The 24,693-nt window shown below is 37.1% G+C and overlaps 1 protein-coding gene across 6 annotated transcripts in view; it reads right to left on the reverse strand.

Moving 5' to 3' along the window:
• The window catches only part of DGKH (diacylglycerol kinase eta), a 185,979-nt gene that overhangs the window by 21,593 nt on the left and 139,693 nt on the right, over nucleotides 1–24,693 (reverse strand). For all 6 annotated transcript variants that reach the window (XM_082602380.1, XM_082602381.1, XM_082602378.1 and 3 more), the window contains 9 exons: nucleotides 19,269–19,386; nucleotides 18,159–18,269; nucleotides 17,920–18,016; nucleotides 11,936–12,043; nucleotides 9,766–9,879; nucleotides 9,380–9,514; nucleotides 8,040–8,203; nucleotides 3,753–3,858; nucleotides 2,650–2,742 (listed from right to left, as the gene is read on the reverse strand). In XM_082602380.1, the coding sequence (XP_082458506.1) occupies nucleotides 2,650–2,742; nucleotides 3,753–3,858; nucleotides 8,040–8,203; nucleotides 9,380–9,514; nucleotides 9,766–9,879; nucleotides 11,936–12,043; nucleotides 17,920–18,016; nucleotides 18,159–18,269; nucleotides 19,269–19,386 (1,046 nt within the window). The remainder of the gene's footprint in view (nucleotides 1–2,649; nucleotides 2,743–3,752; nucleotides 3,859–8,039; nucleotides 8,204–9,379; nucleotides 9,515–9,765; nucleotides 9,880–11,935; nucleotides 12,044–17,919; nucleotides 18,017–18,158; nucleotides 18,270–19,268; nucleotides 19,387–24,693) is intronic.

The following is a 24,693-nucleotide window of genomic DNA, read 5'->3' on the forward strand; positions in this document are numbered from 1 at the left end:
ATAGGTCACTGTGCGAACAAATAATAATATTTTAAATTGGTCAAAAATATGTCATATAATAAGAACTGCCTGGCACAAAAATCCTCTGGATAATTAAAATAACAGGTTAAAAAAAGACCCATGGGGCCTCCCTGGTGGCGCAGTGGTTGAGAGTCCGCCTGCCGATGCAGGGGATACGGGTTCGTGCCCCGGTCTGGGAGGATCCCATATGCCGCGGAGCGGCTGGGCCCGTGAGCCATGGCCGCTGGGCCTGCGCATCCGGAGCCTGTGCTCCGCAACGGGAGAGGCCACAACAGTGAGAGGCCCGCGTACCGCAAAAAGGAAAAAAAAAAAAAAAAAAAAAAAAAGACCCATGGATTTCAGAAAAATTTGCAACAAAAAGTTGTTGTACAAATCAGGGCAAAGCAAAAAGCGAAATGGCTTGTAACCTGGAAGAGGGCTAGCAAACTTTAAAGAGAATTTAACTGGTCACCTATTATCCACCCATTTGAAGCAGTTATTAAAAGTCACTTACAAATTCAGTAAATGAATAAAGGTGAAGCAAACACTGTTAGGTGCAGAATTGAAAGGGAGGTGACGGAATTCTAGTCCTGGCCTTTTTACTAACTATGCAACCAAGGGAAGATGAATTGATTTCAGGGGTCTTAGTTTCCTTCTCAATAAATAGTAGAAAGCGACTACACACTTTCTAAGATCTCTTCCAGCTAATGAATACTTTTATAAACTACTTTAAAATTGTAGAGTACCTACATATAGGTTCACAGAATTTTAAGCTGAAAGTTCAGAGAGAATATTACTGTTATTTATTAGGGACATTATTTTTTCCCCTCTGTTATTCAAGCGATCTAGCATTTCTAGAAGTTAATAAAATTATAGAGATTCTCCACCAGGTCAAATAAAAGTTACCACTTTCCTTTAAGTCTAAGAATATATGTCTTACAAAATTGATAAAATGGTTATTGCATATTCATTCTACAAGCAAAATGAAGAATATAACTTAGTTGTCCTCAAACATGACTGACTATTTTGATATCAGTATTGCCAAATATTAAAAAAAAATTCACTGGTATACATTTCAAACCAAACATCCATATTTGACAATGACAGAAGAATTAAAAGTGGAGGGGAATCCTTATATATTAACATAATATAATTGATTAATATTAACCAAGTAACATTTAATGGGTACTTTCAGTGTAGAGAGCTAAAATACAGAATAAGGTATGCTTTTAGTTCTTGTCAATCAGAAATTATCTTAAATGTATTTCAAATAACATGAGAAAAATACATGTCCTTCATCCAATAATTGGGACCAAGGTCACAGCTCACTGGCTTTCCTATAGGACTAATTTTAGAAGAGCAGCAAGAAGAATTCAAGTTAATAATAGAAGTGCCAAGAATAGCCAAGAAGATTTTCCCATTGGTTTTATCAGAAGAGATATTCAATGTTTCTTCCTAAAAATTTCTCTTCATGACCATAGCAGAGGCAGCCACCTCTGGCCCCAAGGAAGTTATACTTGAGTTTCCCTCGGAGGTGGGTAAAACCAATGGACTTCATGCAGCCTTTAAGCTTCTCTTCTCAGAGCAAAGGATGCTCCAGGGGTGATACATTTTACTCTGGACTCCAGTCAAGCAGATATTCCAACCAATCACTTACAGTTGGCTAGGCTATGGAACACACTTCCCATTCTTCCACTGTGCCAGATACTATGACTTTTATTCTCACTTTTATTTAGATGTATAAATTTTCCCAAGAAAGAGATAAAATTACAGTAAAGAGAAATGTTTTAAGATCATCACCTATCAATTAATCAAAATTGTTACGAGGAAGAAAACAATAGCTAATGTTTCAGGCCTTCTACAGTTACAACAGCATGTGTGAATAACCTACAATGGAACACTAGGTGGCGAAAAGACCCAACGTGCTAGAACATTTCAAGGGTGAGGGAAGAAAGGCTGATTAGTAAAGGACTGGGCAAACCAGACAGAAAATCTATGGATTCCTAGCACTTAGGCCTGAGGTCCACGGACTGTGGTCTGATTCAGACTTGGCTGCAACTCGATTTCCAACACCAATCTTGAGTTAACCTACGAATAGGTCTACTTCTTGAAATTTAGTTCTTGAAACACGGAATCGAGAAAGCATCATCTAAGCAAATCTAGAAAATAACAATCATATTTCAAATGTTAATTCTGGGAACAAAACTCATGACTTCCTCTACTTTTCTGCATTAATGGGTTAATGAGTCGCTAGGGAATGTCTACCACTCTCTGTAAAGCTCAAGATTCTCAAAGCTGACTGGGGGGAACATATGTATGCATATGACTGATTCACTTTGGTGTACAACGGAAACTAACACAGTATTGTGAAGCAATAATACTCCAATAAGGATCTATTAAAAAAAACAACAACACCACGATGAGGGGAAATCTCTACTCCTGTTAGCCTAAACTGTAACTCCCAGGTGTAGCCATAAATTTTCTTGAAGGCAAAAGCTAGGTAAAAAGGAAGCTCTAGGGATGGAGGCCAGAGGCTGCTTGTGCATTAGAATCTGATGATTAGAATCTGATGAATGCATGCTCCCTAATGAAGGCAAGACCCATACATTTATCATCATTCTGATGTTATCCATCATTTCTTTTCCTTACCAAAGGAACCCTGCCAACTAGTAAAGACTCTGTTTCATTATATAGGGCCTTCACATTGATGGCTATTTCAGTGGCAGTGTCTCTCGTAAGACTCTAGGAAAAAAAAAACAAAAACATCAAAGACAAGTAGTTCTGTATTAAATTGGGATTCAATCATCAGCGAGTACTTTACATTTCACTCTTCCGATTTAAATTCACATCGCAAATATTTTAAAAAGTCCACCAAAATTCTATTGTAATTGCAAAATTTCACACTCACATTTGTTAGCATGATTACCTCTTCTAATTCTGTGAGCTCGGAGCCAAAAGAATGCACTGACTATAGTGAATACACTCAGGACCACATCTCCTACACACAAACATGTATATGCTGGCGACAACAGACACATATTCCCACAAGAATTAAGTCAAAGAAAATTATGTCTTAAAAGGGACATTATCTGAGCATAATTAATTCTATCCATTGAGTTTCACTCTCCATAGTTCCAACTAGATTGATTTTTAGACTTTAATAATCTTGAGGACTAATACTTATTTGTATAATAACTTAGGTAAATCAACTGAATAATTAATTGAAAGGGTAAAAATAATGTTACCAGTTTTCTCTATGCCATACATCACATTTCATCACATTTATATTCTATCCACTCTATTATTAACTTCTACATTAGAAAATTAACTAAATTTACTGATTTAGTAAAACAAAATGGAGAATAATTTCAGTGGACCACTTCAAAAATGAACGAACGGCTCTAGTTAAATGCATGATATCTAGGCTTGCCCTATATGAAGGTGCAGGGGAGAAGGTAAAAAAGAGGAATGGTAGTACTTAAAAAGAGAAGGAGCACAAGGAAGATGGGAAGGTGACAAGTGATTGAAAGTGAAATAGAAAAAAAGGAAGCAAATTAAAGAGCAGGAATGGAAACACAGCAGAAAAGGAAAATAAAGAAAAACCTGGCCACAGGTGAATGATAAGCTTCTGGCTGAGACGCATATAGACTAGTATTATGTTCTTTCAAAGGATGTGGCACATTTTGTAGTATCAAGCTATATGTGTAACACCAAAAAATCTGCGGAATGGGCATTTACCATTGGCTCCTCACCTCTGGGAAGCGTGGGTTGGCTTTGTTCAGTGCGTGGGAGCATGCATTCACTGCGTGCGCCAGCTCTTGCTCCAAAAGACAGTGGATGGTGGCTGCATCACAAATCCTGAAAGCAAAAACGAGGCAAATGGGTTTCGCTGGTGGCGCAGTGGTTGAGAGTCCGCCTGCCGATGCAGGGGACGCGGGTTCGTGTCCCGGTCCGGGAGGATCCCACATGCCGCGGAGCGGCTGGGCCCGTGAGCCATGGCCGCTGAGCCTGTGTGTCTGGAGCCTGTGCTCCACAACGGGAGAGGCCACAACAGTGAGAGGCCCGCGTACCGCCAAAAAAAAAAAAAACGAGGCAAATGAACAGACAACTTCTCTGAGCACTGCTGAGCTTTCTGAAGTAGTAGAATAAAACAAGTTTAAAAAAAAAGGTCATGGGGCTTCCCTGGGGGCGCAGTGGTTGAGAGTCCGCCTGCCGATGCAGGGGACGCGGGTTCGTGCCCCGGTCCGGGAAGATCCCACATGCCGCAGAGCGGCTGGGCCCGTGAGCCATGGCCGCTGAGCCTGCGCATCCGGAGCCTGTGCTCTGCAACGGGAGGGGCCACGGCAGTAAGAGGCCTGCGTACCACAAAAAAAAAAAAAAAAAAAAAAAAAAGTCATGAAAGGAAATTTATTTAGTAAGTGCTCGATTATGCATGGCATGGGGTAGATTTACAAAATTCAAACCCTATTGCAACAAAAAATACTAACCCCAAATCTTTTATATAAAAAAAGTTAGACCTAGAATCAGAGATAAGCATATTGAGGTGTTATTTGGAAGAACAGGGCATAGTAACATTTCATTTTGCTGTATCACTGGAAAGTTGAGAGGGGTCCCAAATGTAGAGCGTAGACACATCTTTTATTCACTGAAACTTCAACCAGGCACAAATACAACAGATTAGGGGAAAAACATTGCCACATGTATCTTCTATATGCTAAGTGCTTTATATTCATTATCTAATTTAATATTCACAACTTAAAAGGTAGCTGTGGTTACCTTTCTCCACTTTATAGATGAAGACATTGAGGCTCAGAAAGATTTAGTATGTGATACTAAATCACATACAGTGATAGAGCCAGGATTTGAATCTACGTCTATCCAACGCCAAAGCCTGTAGTGCCACTGTCCTTTGGAATATAAACCTTCAAGAACAGTCCTAGAATGACATGATTCTGGAGGCAATGAGGCCAAGAAGAAAAAGGAGGAGAGGGACTTCCAGGTGGTCCAATGGTAAAGAATCCGCCTCCCGATGCAGGGGACGCAGTTTCGGTTCCTGGTTGGGGAACTAAGATCCCACATGCCACGGGGCAACTAAGCCCACGTGCCACAACTACTGAGCTCGGGAGCCTCAACGAGAGAGCCCATGTGCTGCAAACTACAGAGCCCACGCGCCACAACTAGACAGAGAAAAAAAATACCCCGCATGCCACAGCTAGAGAGAAGCCTAAGCGCCCCAATGAAGAGCCCGTGCACTGCAACTAAGACCTGACGCAGCCAAAAAAATAAAAAGGAGAAGAAGTTCTACTGATTGCTAGAAAATGAGGTAAGCTTTGCAGGTGACAAGAAGGTAAGACTATCCTAATCCTTTTGCTTCTAACATCTTCAAGGAAAATGATCTTCAATCTTGGCAGAACAAAAGAAGAGAGAGAAGCCCCACATGGCTGAATCAAGAGTTTAATTCTTCAGGATCATACGTTGACATCCAAGGCACAAAGGAACTTGCAAATGTCACCTAAGCATCCTTACCAATAACCTTGAGAAATCACAAAGAAGAGGTTATTAATAAGAACAGAGATAGATAAATGTTATTCTAATTTTCAAGGAAAAAGAAAGTTGTAAATCAACTTCAGATTAACATTTTCAACTGCTCACTGAATCTCCTCCTAGGTATTTCTAATGTAACTGAAATTCTGTAAGTCCAATATGGAACCCATCATTTTCCCTCTCAAAATCTGTTCCTCTTCCTGAATACTATGGCTTCGTCAAAGGCACCTTAGTCTAACCAGCCATTCACTAGAAACCTTAGGATCATCCTGAACATGCCTGGGTACCAACTTTAGACCCTAACCTATCTTAAATCCTTCTCCTTCCCATCTCTACTGCCTCAGTCCATTGTTTCCTAACAGGACCGTTCTGACAGTGCTCACCCTTGCCCCAGGTTTGCTGTTCTGTGGACACTGCTTCATATTGCTTCCAGAAACATCCTGATAAAGATCTGCCCCCCCCACACTGCCTCTCACCTCTCTGTCCACATTTCCCACACTCTCAAATATACCACGTTAACATTTCAGTCACTCCAAACACCCTGAGATTTCCTAAAAGTACCATGCACTCACACTCCTCTGGGTTTTATTACCCAGGCTGGCTCCCATTCTTAGATGACTCCTTCTCTTATTCTTCTTTCAAGACTAGGCTGAGAAGTCACTTCCTCCAGGCAGGCCTCCCTCACTGCCTCTGGCCTCCTCTGTGCATCCACAGTGCCCACTGTGTGACCTGTGACAGATCTTTGGCCACACGTCTCCCTCCTACTACTCTGCCAGCAAATTACGAAGAGGGACTGCAGTCATCGTGGCATCCCAGTGCCTAATATGAGGGTTGGCACGCAGCAGAGGCTCAAAATTATTTGTTGACTATTGAATGAATACATTGTGAAAATTAATGAGTCAGCCTGATTTTCATCATTTGCAAAATTTATAAAGAGAGATGGGCAATCAAACTAGGTAGACCAAAAGCAAATCTGGTCAACCTTCACTTTTTTTTTCTTTCTTAAATTTATTTATTTATTTATTTATTTGGGGCTGCATTGGGTCTTCATTGCTGCGTGTGGGCTTTCTCTAGTTGTGGCGAGCAGGGGCTACTCTTCATTGCGGTGCGTGGGCTTCTCATTGTGGTGGCTTCTCTTGTTGCAGAGCGTGGGCTCTAGGCGTGACGGCTTCAGTAGGTGTGGCATGTGGACTCAGTACTTGTGGCATGCAGGCTCAGTAGTTGTGGCTCATGGACTTAGTTGCTCCATGGCATGTGGGATCTTCCTGGACCAGAGCTCGAACCTGTGTCCCCTGCATTGGCAGGCGGGTTCTTAACCACTGCACCACCAGGGAAGCCCCTTTCCTTCTTTTCTATTTCAACATTTTGATCAGTGACCAGGTGAAGGTGTGGGAAAAATATAAGAGTGAGCATGCTCAGAACACTGAATACACCAGACATGCTGTGCTCATAAGCACTTCACATGGTGGGTCTCACTTAACCTTCACAGCGACCCGGTCAGGCAGCTTGTATCCCCATTTGGTTGATAAGATTTAGGTGAGGAGGAGATAAGAAACTTGCCCACCATCCCTCCTCCCCCCGAAGTCTGCCCCTGGTCAGAGTGATTTTTATCCATTTTGCATTCACAGAACTTATTATTTTTATCTTCTCTTTCTGTCTCCTAAAATTTATTTCTGTGGTCTCACAAACTCTGTGATACGTCTGCCGGAAACTGATTCTTGGACTCTTCCCACGTCCACCCCCTGACTTTTTTTGGATTTTTTTGCATGGTTAATGTTTGCATTTCCTTCTACCTCCCATAAACACTTAATAATCATGAGGCACCATATAAGTGAGTAGTATAGTGTAAAGATTATGTGTAAACTGGGGAAATAATAATGGAAGGGTGATATATAATATATATAAATAACAACATGGTTCATTAGGCAAGTTCTCCATCGTGTTTCAGGAAGTCAGAGACCTGGCCTGTGGAGAACACAGGTCTGTGCACGTGTGTGTTGGAGCAGAGCTGATGAAAAAAAACAGTGACTACTAAGGCATAACTGAGGCAGCAAATGAAGAAGGAGGGTAAAGGCATCCCTTCTAGATACCCCAAACAACTGCAATGATGTATTAAAACTACAAAAAACAGGCTTTCCTGGTGGTGCAGTGGTGAAGAATCCACCTGCCAATGCAGGGGACACGGGTTTGAGCCCTGGTCCGGGAAGATCCCACATGCCTCAGAGCAACTAAGCCCGTGTGCCACAACTACTGAAGCCCGTGCACCTAGAGCCTGTGCTCCGCAACAGGAGAGGCCACCACAATGAGAAGCCTGCGCACTGCAACGAAGAGTAGCCCCTGCTCACCCTAACTAGAGAAAGCCCATGCGCGGCAACGAAGACCTAACGTAGCCAAAAATAAACAAAATAAATAAATTTATTTAAAAAAAATACAAAAACCAAAATTGGCCAAGACCAGCATTCTCACAGCCCCCAAGGTTCACAGGACTTCGGTACCTGGTGATGAGTTCCTCTGCGGCCTGTGAGCACAGCTGCATCTGAGACACCTCTTCTGTCGCCAGGTCAACTGCATGCTGGATGTACAAATGCGTTCGAAGGACTGGTTTACCAGAATCACACTTCTGCTTATCTTCCCAAGATTTCAGAGTGCTTTCAAAGGCCTATTTAAAATCAATATTGCAATGAATTGTTAGTTTAGAGCTCCAAGGCCCAAATAAATGTGTATTCAGATAGTACATCAATGACTTTGAAATTACTATTGTTTTCCCTAATCTAACACCTCATTAAATACATTGTAAGTACAAAAAAGATATTTTAAAGTTTTCTAGTGGATTGCAACTAATAAAAAGTAATGTAACTGATGATGATGATTATATGACTGAAAAGTTTAAAAAAAGACAGCTTCAATTTATGCTTCAATATTTACTGTTATATGCGTAACAGACAGGATGGATATTGCAGCCTTATTTGTTATGGGTGTGACCTTAATTAAGAATACATATTCTGGGGACTTCCCTGGTGGTGCAGTGGTTAAGAATCCGCCTGCCAATGCACGGGACAGGGGTTTGATCCCTGGTCCAGGAAGATCCCACATGCCGTGGAGCAACTAAGCCCACGTGCTGCAACTACTGAGTCCACCTGCTGCAACTACTGAAGCCTGTGTGCCTAGAGCGCCTAGAGCCCGTGCTCTGCAACAAGAGAAGCCACCACAATGAGAAGCCTGCACACCACGACAAAGAGTAGTCCCCACTCTCTGCAACTAGAGAAAGCTCGCGCACAGCAACAAAGACACAACGCAGCCAAAAATAAAATATAATTAAAAAAAAATACAGATTTTGGAAAAGGCAAAACTATAATTTAGACAGTAAAAAGATGGGGTTGCCAGGGTTGGGATAAGAGAGGATGGGTAGGTGGAGGACAAGTGATTGTACATTTGTCAAAACCTATAGAATGTAGAACACAAAGAGTAATGTAAACTACTATTTTAGTTAATAATAATGTATCAATAGTGGCTCATCAGCTGTAACAAATGTACCACACTAAAGCAAGATGTTAAGGGGAACATACTAGGGGACTATAATAGGGGAATAGGGAGGTGAGGAGGTATTTGGGAATGGAATCCGAATTCTCTGTAGTTTCGGCTCAATTTTTCTCTAAACCTAAAAAAATAAGCTAATTATTTTAAGAACTAAATAAATATTTGTTCATATTTAAAGCACCATCTAAATGTCAGACTTAAAAGACAATTTAAATCTCTTCCCTTGGTTTCTATTTTTCATAACAATTTAAGATTTTTTTTAAAGGAAAATTTAGAAGAATGGTTTTTTGTTACATACCCTGTCCCTTGTGAGCATCTGAGCTCTGTTTTTGTGCACAATTTTGATAATCCCTGGAGGCTGAACCCATGCTTCACCATCCACCTGCACTGGGACTCCCTCATCACCAAATATAGTGATTTTTACTGTACGGCACTGAAATAAAACAAGTTATTTTAGAGTACAAATCATCCTGAGAAGCTGACACTCAGTCTTGTATTCACACTTGACTTTTAATCCCTTCTGTGGAATGTAATGTTATGCTTTTCCACTTAGGATAACACGGTAACAACTGACATGACAAGAAAGTCCATTATTTTACAGATGAATACACAGTGTAGGAGTCATTTGGAATAGCTTTCTCAGTGGCCCAAATAGTGAAGTCAGGTTTGAGTAGAGAAACCAACCTGGGCTATTCGATGGTGTTGCAGTTTAATGACCCTTGAAACTGCCATTTGCACGCTATCAAATATTGCAACGACTTCCAGGATCTTGTCATCAAATGATGGTGCAGCAAATATCTGAAAGAAAAACCGACATTACACTTCCATTGATAAAGTTAAGGTTTAGGTGAACTGGCACTTCTGCAACAGGCATATTTTTAAAAACTTATAAAAACCATTAGCAGAAAGGTAAGTAAATATTATTATGAAATGATAATCCAAGGACAAAAAAAATCACTGAACATAGCTTAAACAAACACAATAAAAATGTTTTAAAACCCACACAGATAAAATACTCCATGCTCCTCTTATAAAGCACTCGTAGGACCAATGAACTAATATATTTCCAAATAATTCATCTTGATATAAGATGTATTAAATACCTGTTCATACTAACTCAGATATCTTGATACAATGATGCATGCAATTTTAGGAAACTTTAAAATTTCAAAAGGTGATGCAGATTTCATAAAGTTAAAGCTAATGAACATGCAAATTATGATCCAGTTCACTTGATATGTTCTAAGGGAAATCTTTCAAGGTGTTACGAGCAATGTGCGTATGTGCTTTATATCTACAACAACTTTTCAGCGCATTTGAGAACATGAAAAGAAATCTCAAAGGATGAAAACACCTGGGCTTACTTTGCTTTGATGTTAAATGCATTTTCACAAAATCAACTTAACCTAAAAATTTTCAATTTCAGCTGTATTACTTTGTTCCTTTTATGTCTTCTTTAACTATAACATAAATAATTATGCCTCTGAAAAAATATTCAGTATAAAGTAGTATCATAATTAAAATTTTTACTGAAAATATCAGGACACAAATTTGGGAACTTTTCGTTATCAGACTGCCTGGTTTTAAACCCTGTCTCTTCTACTTATGAACCGTGTGAACTTTGTGTCAGTTTCTTCACTGATAAAATTTAGGTAAAAATTGAGGGTATTAAGTTATGAATGTGAAGCTCTCAGAATCCTGTCTGCCTATCTTTATTTATCTTAATCTCACTGATTTCTTCTCCTTAAAATATTTAAGAGTGATGATGGGCTAACAAATAACTGGTTGCTAATTTAAATTTTTATACTCCAATAGGATTGGAATATATTTATATTATGAAAATTAAAAATACTTTCCAATTTATTTTATACTTTAATCCCTGCCTGCACATTTAACATTTAAGAGCCCTGAGAAATCTGTTCAGTGGGAACCACTACATCACGAGCTTCAAATCAAAGGGCTTATCATTCAGTGTATGTGACTCTTCAAAGATCGTGGTAAACTTCTCATTTTTATTGTTATATATACTTTCATAATCGTGTCTTCTCTCATTATCTTTAGGACAAATGCATTTCTTTTTTTTCTTTTTTTTTTTTTTTTTTGGTGCGCAGGCTTCTCATCGTGGTGTCTTCTCTTGTTGCGAAGCACGGGCTCCAGGCGTGCAGGCTTCAGTAGTCACAGCATGCAGGCTCAGTAGTTGTAGCGCGCAGGCCCTAGAGCACGCGGGCCTCAGTAGTTGTGGTGCACGGGCTTAGTTGCTCTAAGGCATGTGGGACTGTCCCATACCAGGGCTCGAACCCGTGTCCCCTGCATTAGCAGGCGGATTCTTAACCACTGCGTCACCAGGGAAGTCCCTAGAACAAATGCATTTCTTAGGTTGTGTTTTTTTCTTTTTCAATACAGGAAAGTATAACAACAAAAACAGCCCTAAACCTCAATGGCCAAATGGGCCCTTTGACATTTTAAAAAATTAAAGTAATAATAATAATATAAATCTGGAAAATTAAAGGTATAGAAAGGTATTTTGGTAGGCAGAATAATATTCTCCTCCCTGCCATCCAAAATGTCCATGTCCTAATCCCTGGAACCTGTGAATGTTACCTTACATGGCAAAAGAGACTTTGCAGATGTGATTAAATTAGGGACCTTGAGATGGGGATATTATGCTGGATGATCTGGGTAGGCCCAGTGTAACCACAAAGAGCCTTAGACGTGGAAGAGGGAGGCAGAAGAAGAGATCAGAGTAAAGCAACGTGACAAGGACTCAACCACCTTTGTTGCCTTTGAAGATGGAGGAAGGGACCATGAGCCGAGGAATGTGGGCAGCTTCTAGAGGGAGCAAGGAAATACTTACATCATCTTCTTTAGTTCCACCCCAGAAGTTAGTGCCTCCGGCGTAGCTGGGAATGTTCAACACTGCTATCCCTTGCAGACTGGGGAGAGGAATATACTGCCCATCACACTGTAAGGTCAAAAGCTTAGAGGTCAGATAAAAAGAGCAAAACCACAAGTTTGGAAGATACTAGAATACCAATGACAAAGGACAATGGAGGAAAGTGTGTGCATAATGTTTGCTTTCCTGTAAATATATTCCTACACGTTACCTTTATCTTATTGTTTTAATTTAAAAATTTTAAAAGGGTAAATAATTATAGCCGAAGCTGTTACAGAAAACCAAATTGAAAAAATGTTTTACAAAACAACCGAAGTGTCCACTGACAGATGAATAGATTAAAAATGTGTGATATTATAAACTTGTGATATATATATATAAATGGACTATTATTCAACCATGAAAAACAAGGAAATCTTGCCATTTGCAACAACATGGATTGGCTTGAGGGCATTATGCTAAGTGAAATAAGTTAGATAGAAAAAGACAAATACTGTATGACCTCACTTATATGTGGAATCTAAAAACAAAGCAAACAAACAAGTAAAATTAAGCTCATAGATACAGAGAACAGCTTGATGGTTGCCAGGGGCAAGGAGGTAAGGGGTGGGCAAAATGGGTGAAGGGAATCAAAAGGTACAAACTTCTAGGTATAAGATAATAGGTCATTGAAATGTAAAGTACAGCATGGCGACCATAGTTGATAATACTCTATTGAATATGTGAAGGTTGCTGAGAAAATGGATCTTAAAAGTTCTCATCACTAGAAAAAGAATTCTGTAACTGTGTATGGTGATATTTATTAACTAGACTTATTGTGGTGATCATTTTGTAACATATATAAAATATTGAATCATTATCTTGTACAGCTGAAACTAATATAATGGTGTATGTCAATTATACATCAAAAAAAGAAAAAGAAAACAAATGTTTTACCTCTTCTTTCCTCCAAAATCAGGCAGTACTTTTCATGAGTCTCTCCCAAGTGACTTAAGATATTCTTAATTGCATCATAGTCATCTTTGTTCTTACTTGAAACATTGAAAGCAGGCTCTTTGAGGGTAAACTCTGGCTCCTAACCATCTCACCTAGCACCTCTCACACTCTCTGGTAGTTTGCTTGTGCTCTGTAACTAACTGGTGACTGGCTAAACTCAAGACTGCGCTTTTTAAGGAAAAAACATGTATGTCAGAAAGCACTTTACACTCCATGCCTTCTAATTAATCACGTAAATGTAAATGAATTACCACTTAAATTAAAAGAAACATACAATATCATATAGCTGGCAAAGTAATTACATATGATATATGAGTAAATTCTAACCGAATAGAAGGTTTAAGCCTTCGTTTTTAAGAGAGGAGTTTGCAGATGTCATACTTAAAACAGATGCTATATTTTCATTAAGTAATTCCCAAATTAAAAAATAATTAACATAATTTTAGAAAAATTGCATTTTAGTGCCTAATGAAAATTATCTTCAACCTTTAGAACAAATGAGAATCCGGTCTGCACCCACTTTTCAAATATTTTAAATAACTGAGAATACTTCCTAACACTAACCCTTACAGGTGTTTTTACAACCTTTCTTTTTTTTACATGAAAACACATTCAAAGGTCCACACTGTATCTAGGCACCTAGGGCCATTCCTGGCACATAATTGGTGATCAATGTGTATTTGTTAAATGAAAGTATTTAGTTGAATAATAAACTTTTTTCTGAACCCAGAAATTGAACAAATATCTTTGTGTGCTTTACAAAAAGTCATATGGCTAACAAAGGAAATGGAAAAAATGCTATCTCTGTAAATATAAAAGGCATATTTAAAAAAAAATTTCAGAGCAGTCCTTAAAGATTTTATAATGGATACACTATTTGCAAGCATAATATGGAAAAAGATGAAAACTGTCAGAAGTTCCATATACTTTGCTGAGTTTAATATATATGCATTAGGCAAAACACCCAGGGTTAAGAGCTTAATATCCATTTCATAGAGTCTCATAGGGAAAATATGAGAAGTACAGATTCAATAAATTAAGGTCACCTGACTCAACTGTTTCTCTCATATTTGGGAGTAACTTCAGTAGTGTTACATTCTTTTATAATCTTCTCTATCTCCCCACATTTCCACTTGTGGTTCATAATGTGGCAAAATGCTTTAAAACTGCAGCTACACTTTTTTTTTTTCTGATTAGTGTCTGCTTTTTCTGCTCCATTCACTAGGCAATGTGGTGTAGTGGGAAGGTAGTGGGCCTGTTTTGAATTCTGTCACTTATTTGGGCAGGTGCCTTAAACTTTCAGAGACTCATTTTGCCATACCTAGTCCATATAAGGGAGAGGAAAGCATCTAAAACACATAGTAAGGAGTCAGCAAATGTCTTTCTTCAGTCATAATTACAAATTAATGTTTTATGGGGAAAAAACATTGGAGTTGAAACTTCGGCTTCTCCAGTTATAAACTGTTTGGTTTTAGTTAGGCAAGTGACTTCATACTTCTGAAATAACTAATAATACTGCCTCATAAAGAATGAAAATAACTACCTCATAAAGTTTAAGAATTAAAGGTGATTTGTATTGATAGGAAGCATTTAGGAAACTTAATTATTATAACATGACTTAAAATATAGTTATAATAATTATTATTGAATGAACTAAACAAAGATAGAAAGTACTATTATATAACAAGCCAAATTTAACAAATTATGGAGATATCTGTTATGAGATTATGGAAATAGGTGAAATTACAAAAAACATGAAGTAAAAAACATGAATTAACTATTTGTTATCATGTATTTCATTACAGATTACAGGTGAACATTGTTTTTTCTTTCATGTATCTTAGTATTTAAAGGACTCAAAACAGTATTTGATCATTATTTCACTTAAAAAACAGAACAAGCTGCGAGATACATGTAAATTAGGTATATTTGGACAAAAAAGTCATCCTTAAGAAAAAAATTTGCATCTTAACGACAGTTTTCATTCATAGGTCAAAGGTGTTTCTACTCTAAAACTAGGAAAATTTGATGTTACAATGTTATTCTGCATTTCTGGCATTCCCATGATTGTAGAGAGGATTATAAACCTTACTCAAATGTTCTAAAACTCCAGTATGTATCAGATTCACAGTTTATGTGGCTTGAAAACAGGGTTTACATTTGCATAATTCTTTTCAGTTTAAACTGTGATTTCTTGAACATTAGCTCGATGAATTATGATTCTGCACAAAAGCATTATTTTATCCATTTTGCAGATGGAGAAACCAAGGTTAAAGTCTTTCTTCTGCACAAAGTCAAGACACGACTTTTTCCATATGACACAACAGGGAAAGGAAAACTTCTGAGCAAAAAGTTAAGAGTTTTTTTGCTAACAACTGGCACCTGGTGAAAGGGACCGTTCTGGGCAGAGTTTCCCAAGCCTTGGGTCTTCTTCTCTACCTCTATCCCAAGTGATCCGGCATCGGGGAAATGAAGTTTTAAACAACGGACCTTCCATAGTCCTCAGGGGTAGCAGGTGTTTTGTTTGTTTATTTTTAACTCTGGCAAAGAATTCTCTAATTTTTCTACTTCACCTTTTGTGTATATTAACATGCTTTCATTTAGCTTGTTTTACTAAATTTACTTTCCTTTTAATCATTCAATATAAACTTCTATGTTAAGTGTTAAATATTTATCTGTGGATAGATTCAGATAGATTCAGGGGTCTGTTAACTGGAATGGTAAAAACATACCTCTTATGGTCAGCAACCTCTGAAATTTAGCATTGCACTCAATTATAAATGTAGATAGCAAACCACATATTAGCAATACCCGAGACTTCATCACCACTAGAAACAGACATTTTCTATTATATTACAGATATTTCAGATATCTCTTAAGATCCATGTTCATCATTACTTCAAAAGTATGGTACTTATTATATATGCTGTTAGATGTTTGTCATTTTTTGTGGCAATGAAGAAACACTTAATACTCTATAACACTTTAAAAATATTTTGTTAATTTATTTCAATATTATTTTCTCTTTTATGTATATATATTTAACTAATGCTTTAAAAATAATATTCTGAGAAGGGGTCCATAGTTTCACTAGCATGCCAAAGGGGTCCACAGCTCAAAAAGTGTTAAGAACCTCTGCTAAATGGAGATTACAAAGCAGCTGTGTAGGATATTGTTCAGAATTTGGACCACCAATAAAAAAGGAGAAAAGTAGTACTTCTGAAGAGCTGAAGGCTCTTCCAGAAATAAAGGCAATGGAGTCATTCTGATTCCAGATAGTTCCCAAACCTTAAAGATGCCCAGCTATGGGTCTTGATCACAGAACGTAACGAATCAGGGTAAAATGATCATTTGCCTATTTCCTTCTCAAGTCAGGGCCAGGAACTGTGCAAGACAACGGGGATAACAAAGATGAACACAACTTCCTACCTGTCCTTAAGGAGAGTGTGGCTGACTAGGGGACATGAATAAAGAAAATGAATGATTACACTACAATCCACAGGCAAGAACCCAAGTTGAGTAACGGATGGGGCTGCCAAGGACAGTGTTTACTAAGTGTGAGTCTTCCTCATTTTGTACCTTTTCAGCCAGTAACATCTATCTTAATTGTACAAGCAATGATAAATCAAACCAGCTGATCATGTAGTTATGCTCTAGAGTGGAAGGTAGAACAGGCTTATCTTTACTAGGACATTTAGTTGATAATGAATGAGCCAGGCACCTCTTGATAGTCCACGTTCCACTATCAAGATAACACCTAAAATAAAAACGTCCTGTTTAATACACTGAGTTGTCAACTTAAGGTTTGCACACTTTTCTGTATGCAGTCTATACCTCAATTTAAAATATCTAGTTATAAAAAGATACAAGATAGGAAAGACATGCTTATCAGCATAAACAGTGAGCCCTGGATCAAAGGTGAAAGAAAATAACATTCTAAGAAAGTAGCAGACTTTTCAGAGTCATGTCCCCAATTTTCTTTTTCCTGTTAATCAGAGATTAAATAACTTTTGCTGTCCTTAATTTACTATTTAAATTAGTTTAAAAATACTAAAAAGTTTAAATGCTCAAAATCTCTTTTCATTTAAGAAACTTGTTAGAGATAATTAAAACAAAAAATACATTTAAATTAAAAGGTTCTATTTACTATGATATTTTCAGGGATTTGTGAAACTTCAGGCATTATAGAATTGGGTCAGAATTTGGAAACTTAAAATGGAAAAATCTGTTTAAAATTCTATCCTGGGGACTTCCCTGGCGGTCCAGTGGTTAAGACTTTGCCTTCCAGTGCAGGGGGTGCAGGTTTGATCCCTGGTCGGGGAGCTAAGATCCCACATGCCTCTGGGCCAAAAAACCAAAACATAAAAAACAGAAGCAGTTGGGCTTCCCTGGTGGCGCAGTTGTTGAGAGTCTGCCTGCCGATGCAGGGGATGCGGGTTCATGCCCCGGTCCGGGAAGATCCCACATGCCGCGGAGCGGCTGGGCCCGTGAGCCATGGCCGCTGAGCCTGCGCGTCCGGAGCCTGTGCTCCGCAACGGGAGAGGCTACAACAGTGAAAGGCCCGCGTACCGCAAAAAAAACCCCAAAAACCAGAAGCAATGTTGTAACAAATTCAATAAAGACTTTAAAAATGGTCCACATCAAAAAACGTCTTAAAAAAAATGCTATCCCGTATATATGTACTCCCACGGCCCTACCATTTCACAGAGCACCTCAATTCCATACGAACATCCAAATTTCAGGATCTAATGACAATGGTAATTGTGTCACGCATATCCAGTGTCTATACCTCCTTTGGTGTAAAGTTGATAACCACGTTTATTTTTTTCCCCTCAAGTGTTTGAATACTATTTAAGAGAAACTGAGGCCAAATCAGCTCCACAAATAAATCTTTTTTTTTTTTTTAAAGTAAGATAATCTGAAATGTCTTTACTTCTAGATGAACTTACCTCAAGTTGAACTCTCTGTTCCAAATTCTTGTACGATCTCTGTAATAACTCCCGGGTTCCAAGGACTCCATACCACATCAAGTTTTTAGTTCGGCTCCTGAAAATAAATGTTGGCAGAGAATTTCAGTATAACTACTATTTATTTACTCTTGAAAGGCAGAGAGAGCAAAAGAGGTAATAAACGAAATTAAAGTAAAACTGCCTTTGCATAATTACATGATTGCTATTACCAAAATTACCTGCATTTTTCAGGGTGCTCCTCTCTCTTATTATTAAATTCTAATGAAATTTTTGCATCTAATCCAATCCCAAAGTAATTGTTCATGACACATTTTTCTGAATATCCATCTCTATAATAAGGAAAAGTACATAAAAGTCAATTTCAGGTTCCTAACAACAATTACAATTTGCACACAAAATAGCACTTAACACCATTCAAGCCTCCATTTCTTATAGAAGAGAGGAAAGCTTAGCAGGAATCATCTCCTATTCATATGCCATGCGCACGACCCCAGTACATGTCTGTGATTTTCAGTACATATGATGTAAAGTGATGGTGGGCAGGGCAAAGCAGAGACACAGTCATGGTAATGCTTTTCTATTAATTGTAACAAAATCTTAGTTCTTCTACCTCCTACCTAAGCCCCTCACTACACACACAAATGGGAGGGCCTTGCAGTCAGATGCCAATGGTCCTCTTTTTTTAATTAGGAAGTCTCCTCCACACTTGTACTTTTATTGAACATTTCTTGAGCAGAAAACAACTAGATCGAGTCCCTTCTTCTAGGTGCTTTGGAAAGTAAATACAAAGGAGTATAGTAACATCCTTCAGGAGTGTCATTAGAGAAATGAGACATAACAAAAGCGAAATTAAATATGGACGTAAAAAGAAGTACGTATTGAACAGCTAATTTTTTAAGGAGTTTTGAGAAGGGAAGGGACCAATGTGGGCCAGAAGCTTTCTGAAATAAGTAAACCTAGAGGCCGAATGTGGAAAGATGGCAGAATTGGCAAGACAGAGAAAAAATGAGGTGAAAGGAATAGCCAAAATGTAAGTATGAAGGCAGTGATGAATAAAATATTCCAGGGCAAAGTGTGCAGAGCTGTGACTCACTTCGCCATTGGGCTGTTATCCAAGACCACAGACTGGAAGGGACCTACCTCAGATCATGAAAACCACTGTATTTCAAGTGGGTCAACGTACTCATCATTATCGACTTTTGAAATTTTCTGATGATCCTTTTTGGATGTGAAACTATATTTACTGCAATGCATTTAAAATGTTACCATTCGTATAAAACAGAAACAAGGAAAGCCAAAACAAAATATTAGCAGAAGTATTTTCTTACACTGAATCTGGATCTGGGTCAATAAATGGCGTTGCACCAAAAGGATCAATATTTGCTAGTAACATTTTGTTGATAATCGAACTCCCAGCAATTGAGGCAGCTAGTCCTGCTCTTAAACCTGGACGGAAAAAAATACAGGATCACATGTTAAGAGAAAAACAGAAAGAGCCAGTCCATTGTTTTTAGACCTAATCAGAAACACCTTGCTCCCAAAGCATGGTTTTCAGTGTCTGTTCTTCTCATTAATCATAACTAAGAACTATGACGCTGGTAGATACAAGGTTGTTTTTAAACTTTTTATTTTATATTGGAGTCTAGCCGGTTAACAATGTTGTGATAGTATCAGGTGCACAGCAAAACAACTCAGCCATACATGGTAAATACAAGGTTGTTGATGCTTCTTGGAATCTATATGTTGTCATAAAAAATGAAGCAGGTGAGGACCTAAATAGGAATCTCTTTGTGACAGTTTCTTATTTACCATCAATGATTCTGTAACTTCAACAAGTAAATATTACTTCCTCTTTATTAGCAAATAAGGTAGTAAGTCTGTAAGGAATTTACAATAAAGGCTGAATTATCCAGAATGTCATAGAGTTATCACTTCCATACTCTCAAAGCATAGATAATGATACTCAAGTAAAAATGTTGACATGCTAAGGTGAAAATTCAGTGTTGGTGTCAAGAATAAGTAGCAAAATATTAAACACAGGTATTTATGAATTTTAGAAGAATACAGTATTGAACATAAAAATGAAGCATTTATATTACCTCTAAATATGCAAAACTTCAAATTTATTTCAACAACTAGTTAGCTTTCGACTAACTAGTTATGGTATTCAAAGCTAATGAACTTTATGATCTACAAACCCAATATTAAGGCTAGAAGCGCTAAAGTCTGGCGAGAAGACAAAGGATTAGGGACCCAAGGGAACAGATAGACAAAAAGGAAAGAATAGTTCAGAAAAATATGTCCTGCAATTGAGAAACACTAGGAAAAAAAGTCCTTTCGTTAGCAAACATTCCTTTCCTCAACAACGTGCTCCTCTTAGAAGACGTTCATTATTTTAGCTATAAAGTTTAACTGATTATCATATAATCAAGATGAATTTTATTCTGTCATTTAATTTCATAGTTTTGAATATGCAATGGTATACTCTGCTATGCCAATTCCCTTTATGTCTAAATAAGTAAACAGATGAACAAAACAACCATGCTGGTGAGAGAAAAGAACAGTTTGAAGAGGTGAAGAGTCATATTTCAGATGCCCCATAGAAAAGTACAGTATTTTCTAAAATGTTTTAAGGTTAGCCATATTACAGCTTCAGCCCGGAAAGGTTCATCCCAGGGCTCCAGGTTTGAAGAGAGATATGACCTCTAGACATGGAAGCCTTTCCAGAACCAAATGTGTTCTGGATTTATCTTTTTTATTTTAATATTTTCATTAAGATATAATTTACATACCATAAAATTCACCCCTTTAAAGTATATAATTCAGTTGTTTGCAGTATATACACAAAGTTGTGCGATGATCACTATTAATTGAGAACATTTTATTACTCGCCCAAAGAAACCCCTTACCCATTAGCAGTCATTTTCCATTCCTCCCATTGCCCCCTGTTCTCAGATCCTGGGAACCACTAAACTATCTTCTTTCTCTGTGGATTTGACTATTCTGGACATTTCATGTAAATGGAATCATATAATATGTGCCTTTTTGTGTTGAGCTTCTTTTGCTTGGCATAATGTTTTCAAGGGTAATCATGCTGTAGCATATATCAGCGCTTCATCCTTTTAATGGTTGACTAATATTCCATTGTATGGATATACCACATTTTGTTCCTCCATTCATCAACTGATGAATATTTGGATTGTTTCCACTTTTTGGCTACTATGAACAATGTTGCTAAAAACAGTCGTGTACTAGTTTTTGTGCAGACATGTATTTTCAGTTCTTGTGGGTATATATGTAGTAGTAGAGTTTCTGGATTATATGTTAACTCTGTGTTTAACCCTTTGAGAAACTGCCAAAGTGTTTTCCAAAATGGCTGCACCGTTTTACATTCTAACCAGCAGTGTGTGAAAGTTCCAATTTCTCCAGGTCCTTGCCAATATTTGTTATTATCTGTCTTTTTTTGATAGTCATCCCAATAGGGTAAAGTGGTAACTCATTGTGGATCTCAACTCATTTCCCTGATGAGTAATGATGTTGAGCATCTTTTCATGTGCTTATTGGACATTTGAATAACTTCTAGGGAAAATGTCTACTCAGATCCTTTGTCCATTTTTAAATTGGGATATGTCTTTCTATTGTTGATTTTTTAAGATTTATCTATATATCTTGGATGCTAGTCCTTTATCAGATATATTATTTGCAACTATTTTCTCCCATCCTGTGGATTGTCATCTCACTTTCTTGATAGTGCCCTTTGATTCACAAAAATCTTTAATTTTAGTGAAGTCCTATTTATCTTTTTTTTCTTTTGTTGTGTTTTTGGAGTCATGGCTAAGAAACTATTGCCTAATCCAAGGTTATGAACATTTATGTCTATGTTTTCATTTTATAGTTTCATATTTTTAGCTCTTACCTTTAAGTTTTTTATCCATAATGAGTTAATTTTTATATATGGTGTGAGGCAGGGGTCCATCATAAGTCTTTGTATGTGAATATCTAGTTGCCCTGGTACCAGTGATTGAAAAGACTATTCTTTCCTCATTAAATAATTGTCTTAGCACATTTGTTGAAAATCAATTGACCATAAATGTAGGGGTTTATTTCTGGACTTTCAGTTCTATTCTATTGATCTATATGACCATTTTCATGCCAGCACTATGCAGTTTTGATTACTGTAGCTTTGGAGGAAATTTTGAAATCACAAAGTGTGTTTCCTTCAACTTTGTTCTTCCTTTTCAAGACTTTTCAGCTATCCTGAATTCTTCATATTTCCATTAAGAATTTTAAGTTCAGCTTATCAATTTCTTCAAAAAAGGCAATTGTGATTTTGATAAGGGTTGTGTGGAATCTTTAGCTCAATTTGAGGAGAGCTGCCATCTTAATAATATCTAGTCCTCTGATCCATGAACACAGATGTCTTTCAATTTTGTTAGGTCTTTTAAAATTTCTTTCAACAATGTTTTGTAGTTTTCAGTGTTCAAATAGTTCAGCTTCTTGGTTAAATTTACTCCGTTTTTGGGGTTATTCTGGATGCTACTGGAAATTATTTTTCAAAGATCTTCAGATTGTTCATTACTAGTGTATAGAAATACACTTATTTTTTATATATTGCCCTTTTACCTTGCAACCTTGTTTTTGTTTATTAGCTCTAATTGTGCATGTGTGTGTGTGTGTGTATTCCTTAGGATTTTCTATATACAAGATCAAAGTGTGAAGAGATACAGTTTTGCTTTCTCCTTTCCAGTTTGAACACCTTTAATTCTTTTTATTTTGCCTAATTGCCCAAGCTAGAAGCTCCAACAAGGCTGAATAGAAGTGGCTAGTTTGGACATCCTTGTCTTGTTCCTAATATTAGGGAGAAGGATTTCAGCTTTTCACCATTAAATATGAGGTTGGCTATAGGTTTTTCATAGATGCCCTTCTCAGGCTAAAGAAGTTTTTTTCTATTCCTAGTTTGTTGAGTGGTATTACCACTGGAAAGTGTCAAATTTTTAAAAAATGCCTTTTCTGTATTTATTGAGATGATTGTATAGTTTTTGCTCCTTATTCTATTAAGATGGTATATTACATTGATTAATTTTCATATGTTGAATCAATTCTGCATTAGTAGGATACTATTCACTTGATCATGGTGTATAATTCTTTTTATATGTTGTTGGATTCAGTTAGCTAGGATTTTGTTGAGGATTTTTGTGTTGCTATTCATCAAGGATATTGGCCTATAGCTTTCTCATGATGTCTTTGACTGGTTTTGGTGTCAGGGTAATACTGGCCTCATAAAATGATTTAGAAAGTGTTCTTTCAACAACAACAACAAAAAGACACAAATGATCTTATTTCCAAAGCGGAAAGAGACTAACAGACAAAGAAAACAAACTTATGGTTACCAAAGGGGAAAGGGAGGTGGGGGGAGGGATAAATTAGGAGGCTGGGATTAACATATACACACTACTATGTATAAAATAGATAACCAACAAGGATCTACTGTATAGCACAGGGAACTATACTCAATATTATGTAATAACCTATAAAGGAAAAGAATCTGAAAAAGAATATATATGAAACTGAATTGCTGTGCTGTACACCCGAAACTTACATGATAATGTAAATCAACTACACTTTAATAAAAAAATAAATAAAATGTAAGTTAAGAAAAGTGTTCTTTCTTTTTCTAGTTTTTGGAAGAGTTTGTAAGGGACTGGTGTATTAATTCTTTAAACATTGGTAGAATTCACCAGTGAAGCAATTTGGGCCCGGGCTTTTCTTTGGAGGAAGTTTTTTGACTATTAATTCAATCTCTTTCCTTGTCATAGATCCAGCTAGATTTTCTATTTCTTCTTGAATCAGTTTCAGTAGTTTGCCTGTTTCTAGGAGTTTGTCCATTTCATCTAAGTTATCTAATTTGTTGGCATGCAATATTTTATAGCTTTTCCTTACAATCCTTTCTATTTCTGTAAAGTCCATAGCAATGTCTCCTCTTTCATTCCTGATTTCAGGAACTTGAATCTTCTCTCTTATTTCCTGGGTCAGTCTAGCTAAAGGCTTATCAATTTTGTTAAACTGTTCACAGAACCAACTTCTGGTTTTATTGATTTTCTGTATTGTTTTATATTCTCCTATTTCACTTATTTCCACTCAAAACTTTATTATTCCCTTCCTACTGCTTGTTATGGGTTTGTTTACTCTTATTTTTCTAGTTTATTAAAGTGGAGAGTTAGGTTTTTGTAGTCATTCTACTTTTTAAATATGGACATTTAATACATTTCACTCTAGCACTACTTTAGCTGCATCAAATAAATTTTGGTACAGTGTATTTTTGTTTTCATTCATACCAAAGTATTTTTTAAAATTTCTCTGTGATTTTTTTCTTTGACCCACTTATTTCCACATATTTGTGCATTTCTCAAATTTCCTTCTGTTATTGATCTTTAATTTCATTCCATTGTGGTTGGAGATCATACTTTGTATGATTTCAATCCTCCTAAATTTATTTAGAATTGTTTTATGGCCTAATATATGGTCTGTCTTGGAGAATTTTCCATATGCACTTGAGAAGAATGTGTATTTTGCTATCGTTAGGTGGCGTGTCCTGTAGACATGTTAGCTATACCTGTCTTATGTGTTTTTCAAGTTTTCTGTTTCCTTCTTGCTCTATCTAGTTGTTTTATTCATTACTGAAAGTGGGATAATAAAGTCTCCAACTATTATTATTGAATTATGATTCACCTTTAAAAATAATTTGTAGGAGAA

Source organism: Mesoplodon mirus (genome assembly GCF_964341445.2).
Source record: "Mesoplodon mirus genome assembly, chromosome: 17".
In the NCBI taxonomy this organism is placed as follows: domain Eukaryota; kingdom Metazoa; phylum Chordata; class Mammalia; order Artiodactyla; family Ziphiidae; genus Mesoplodon; species Mesoplodon mirus.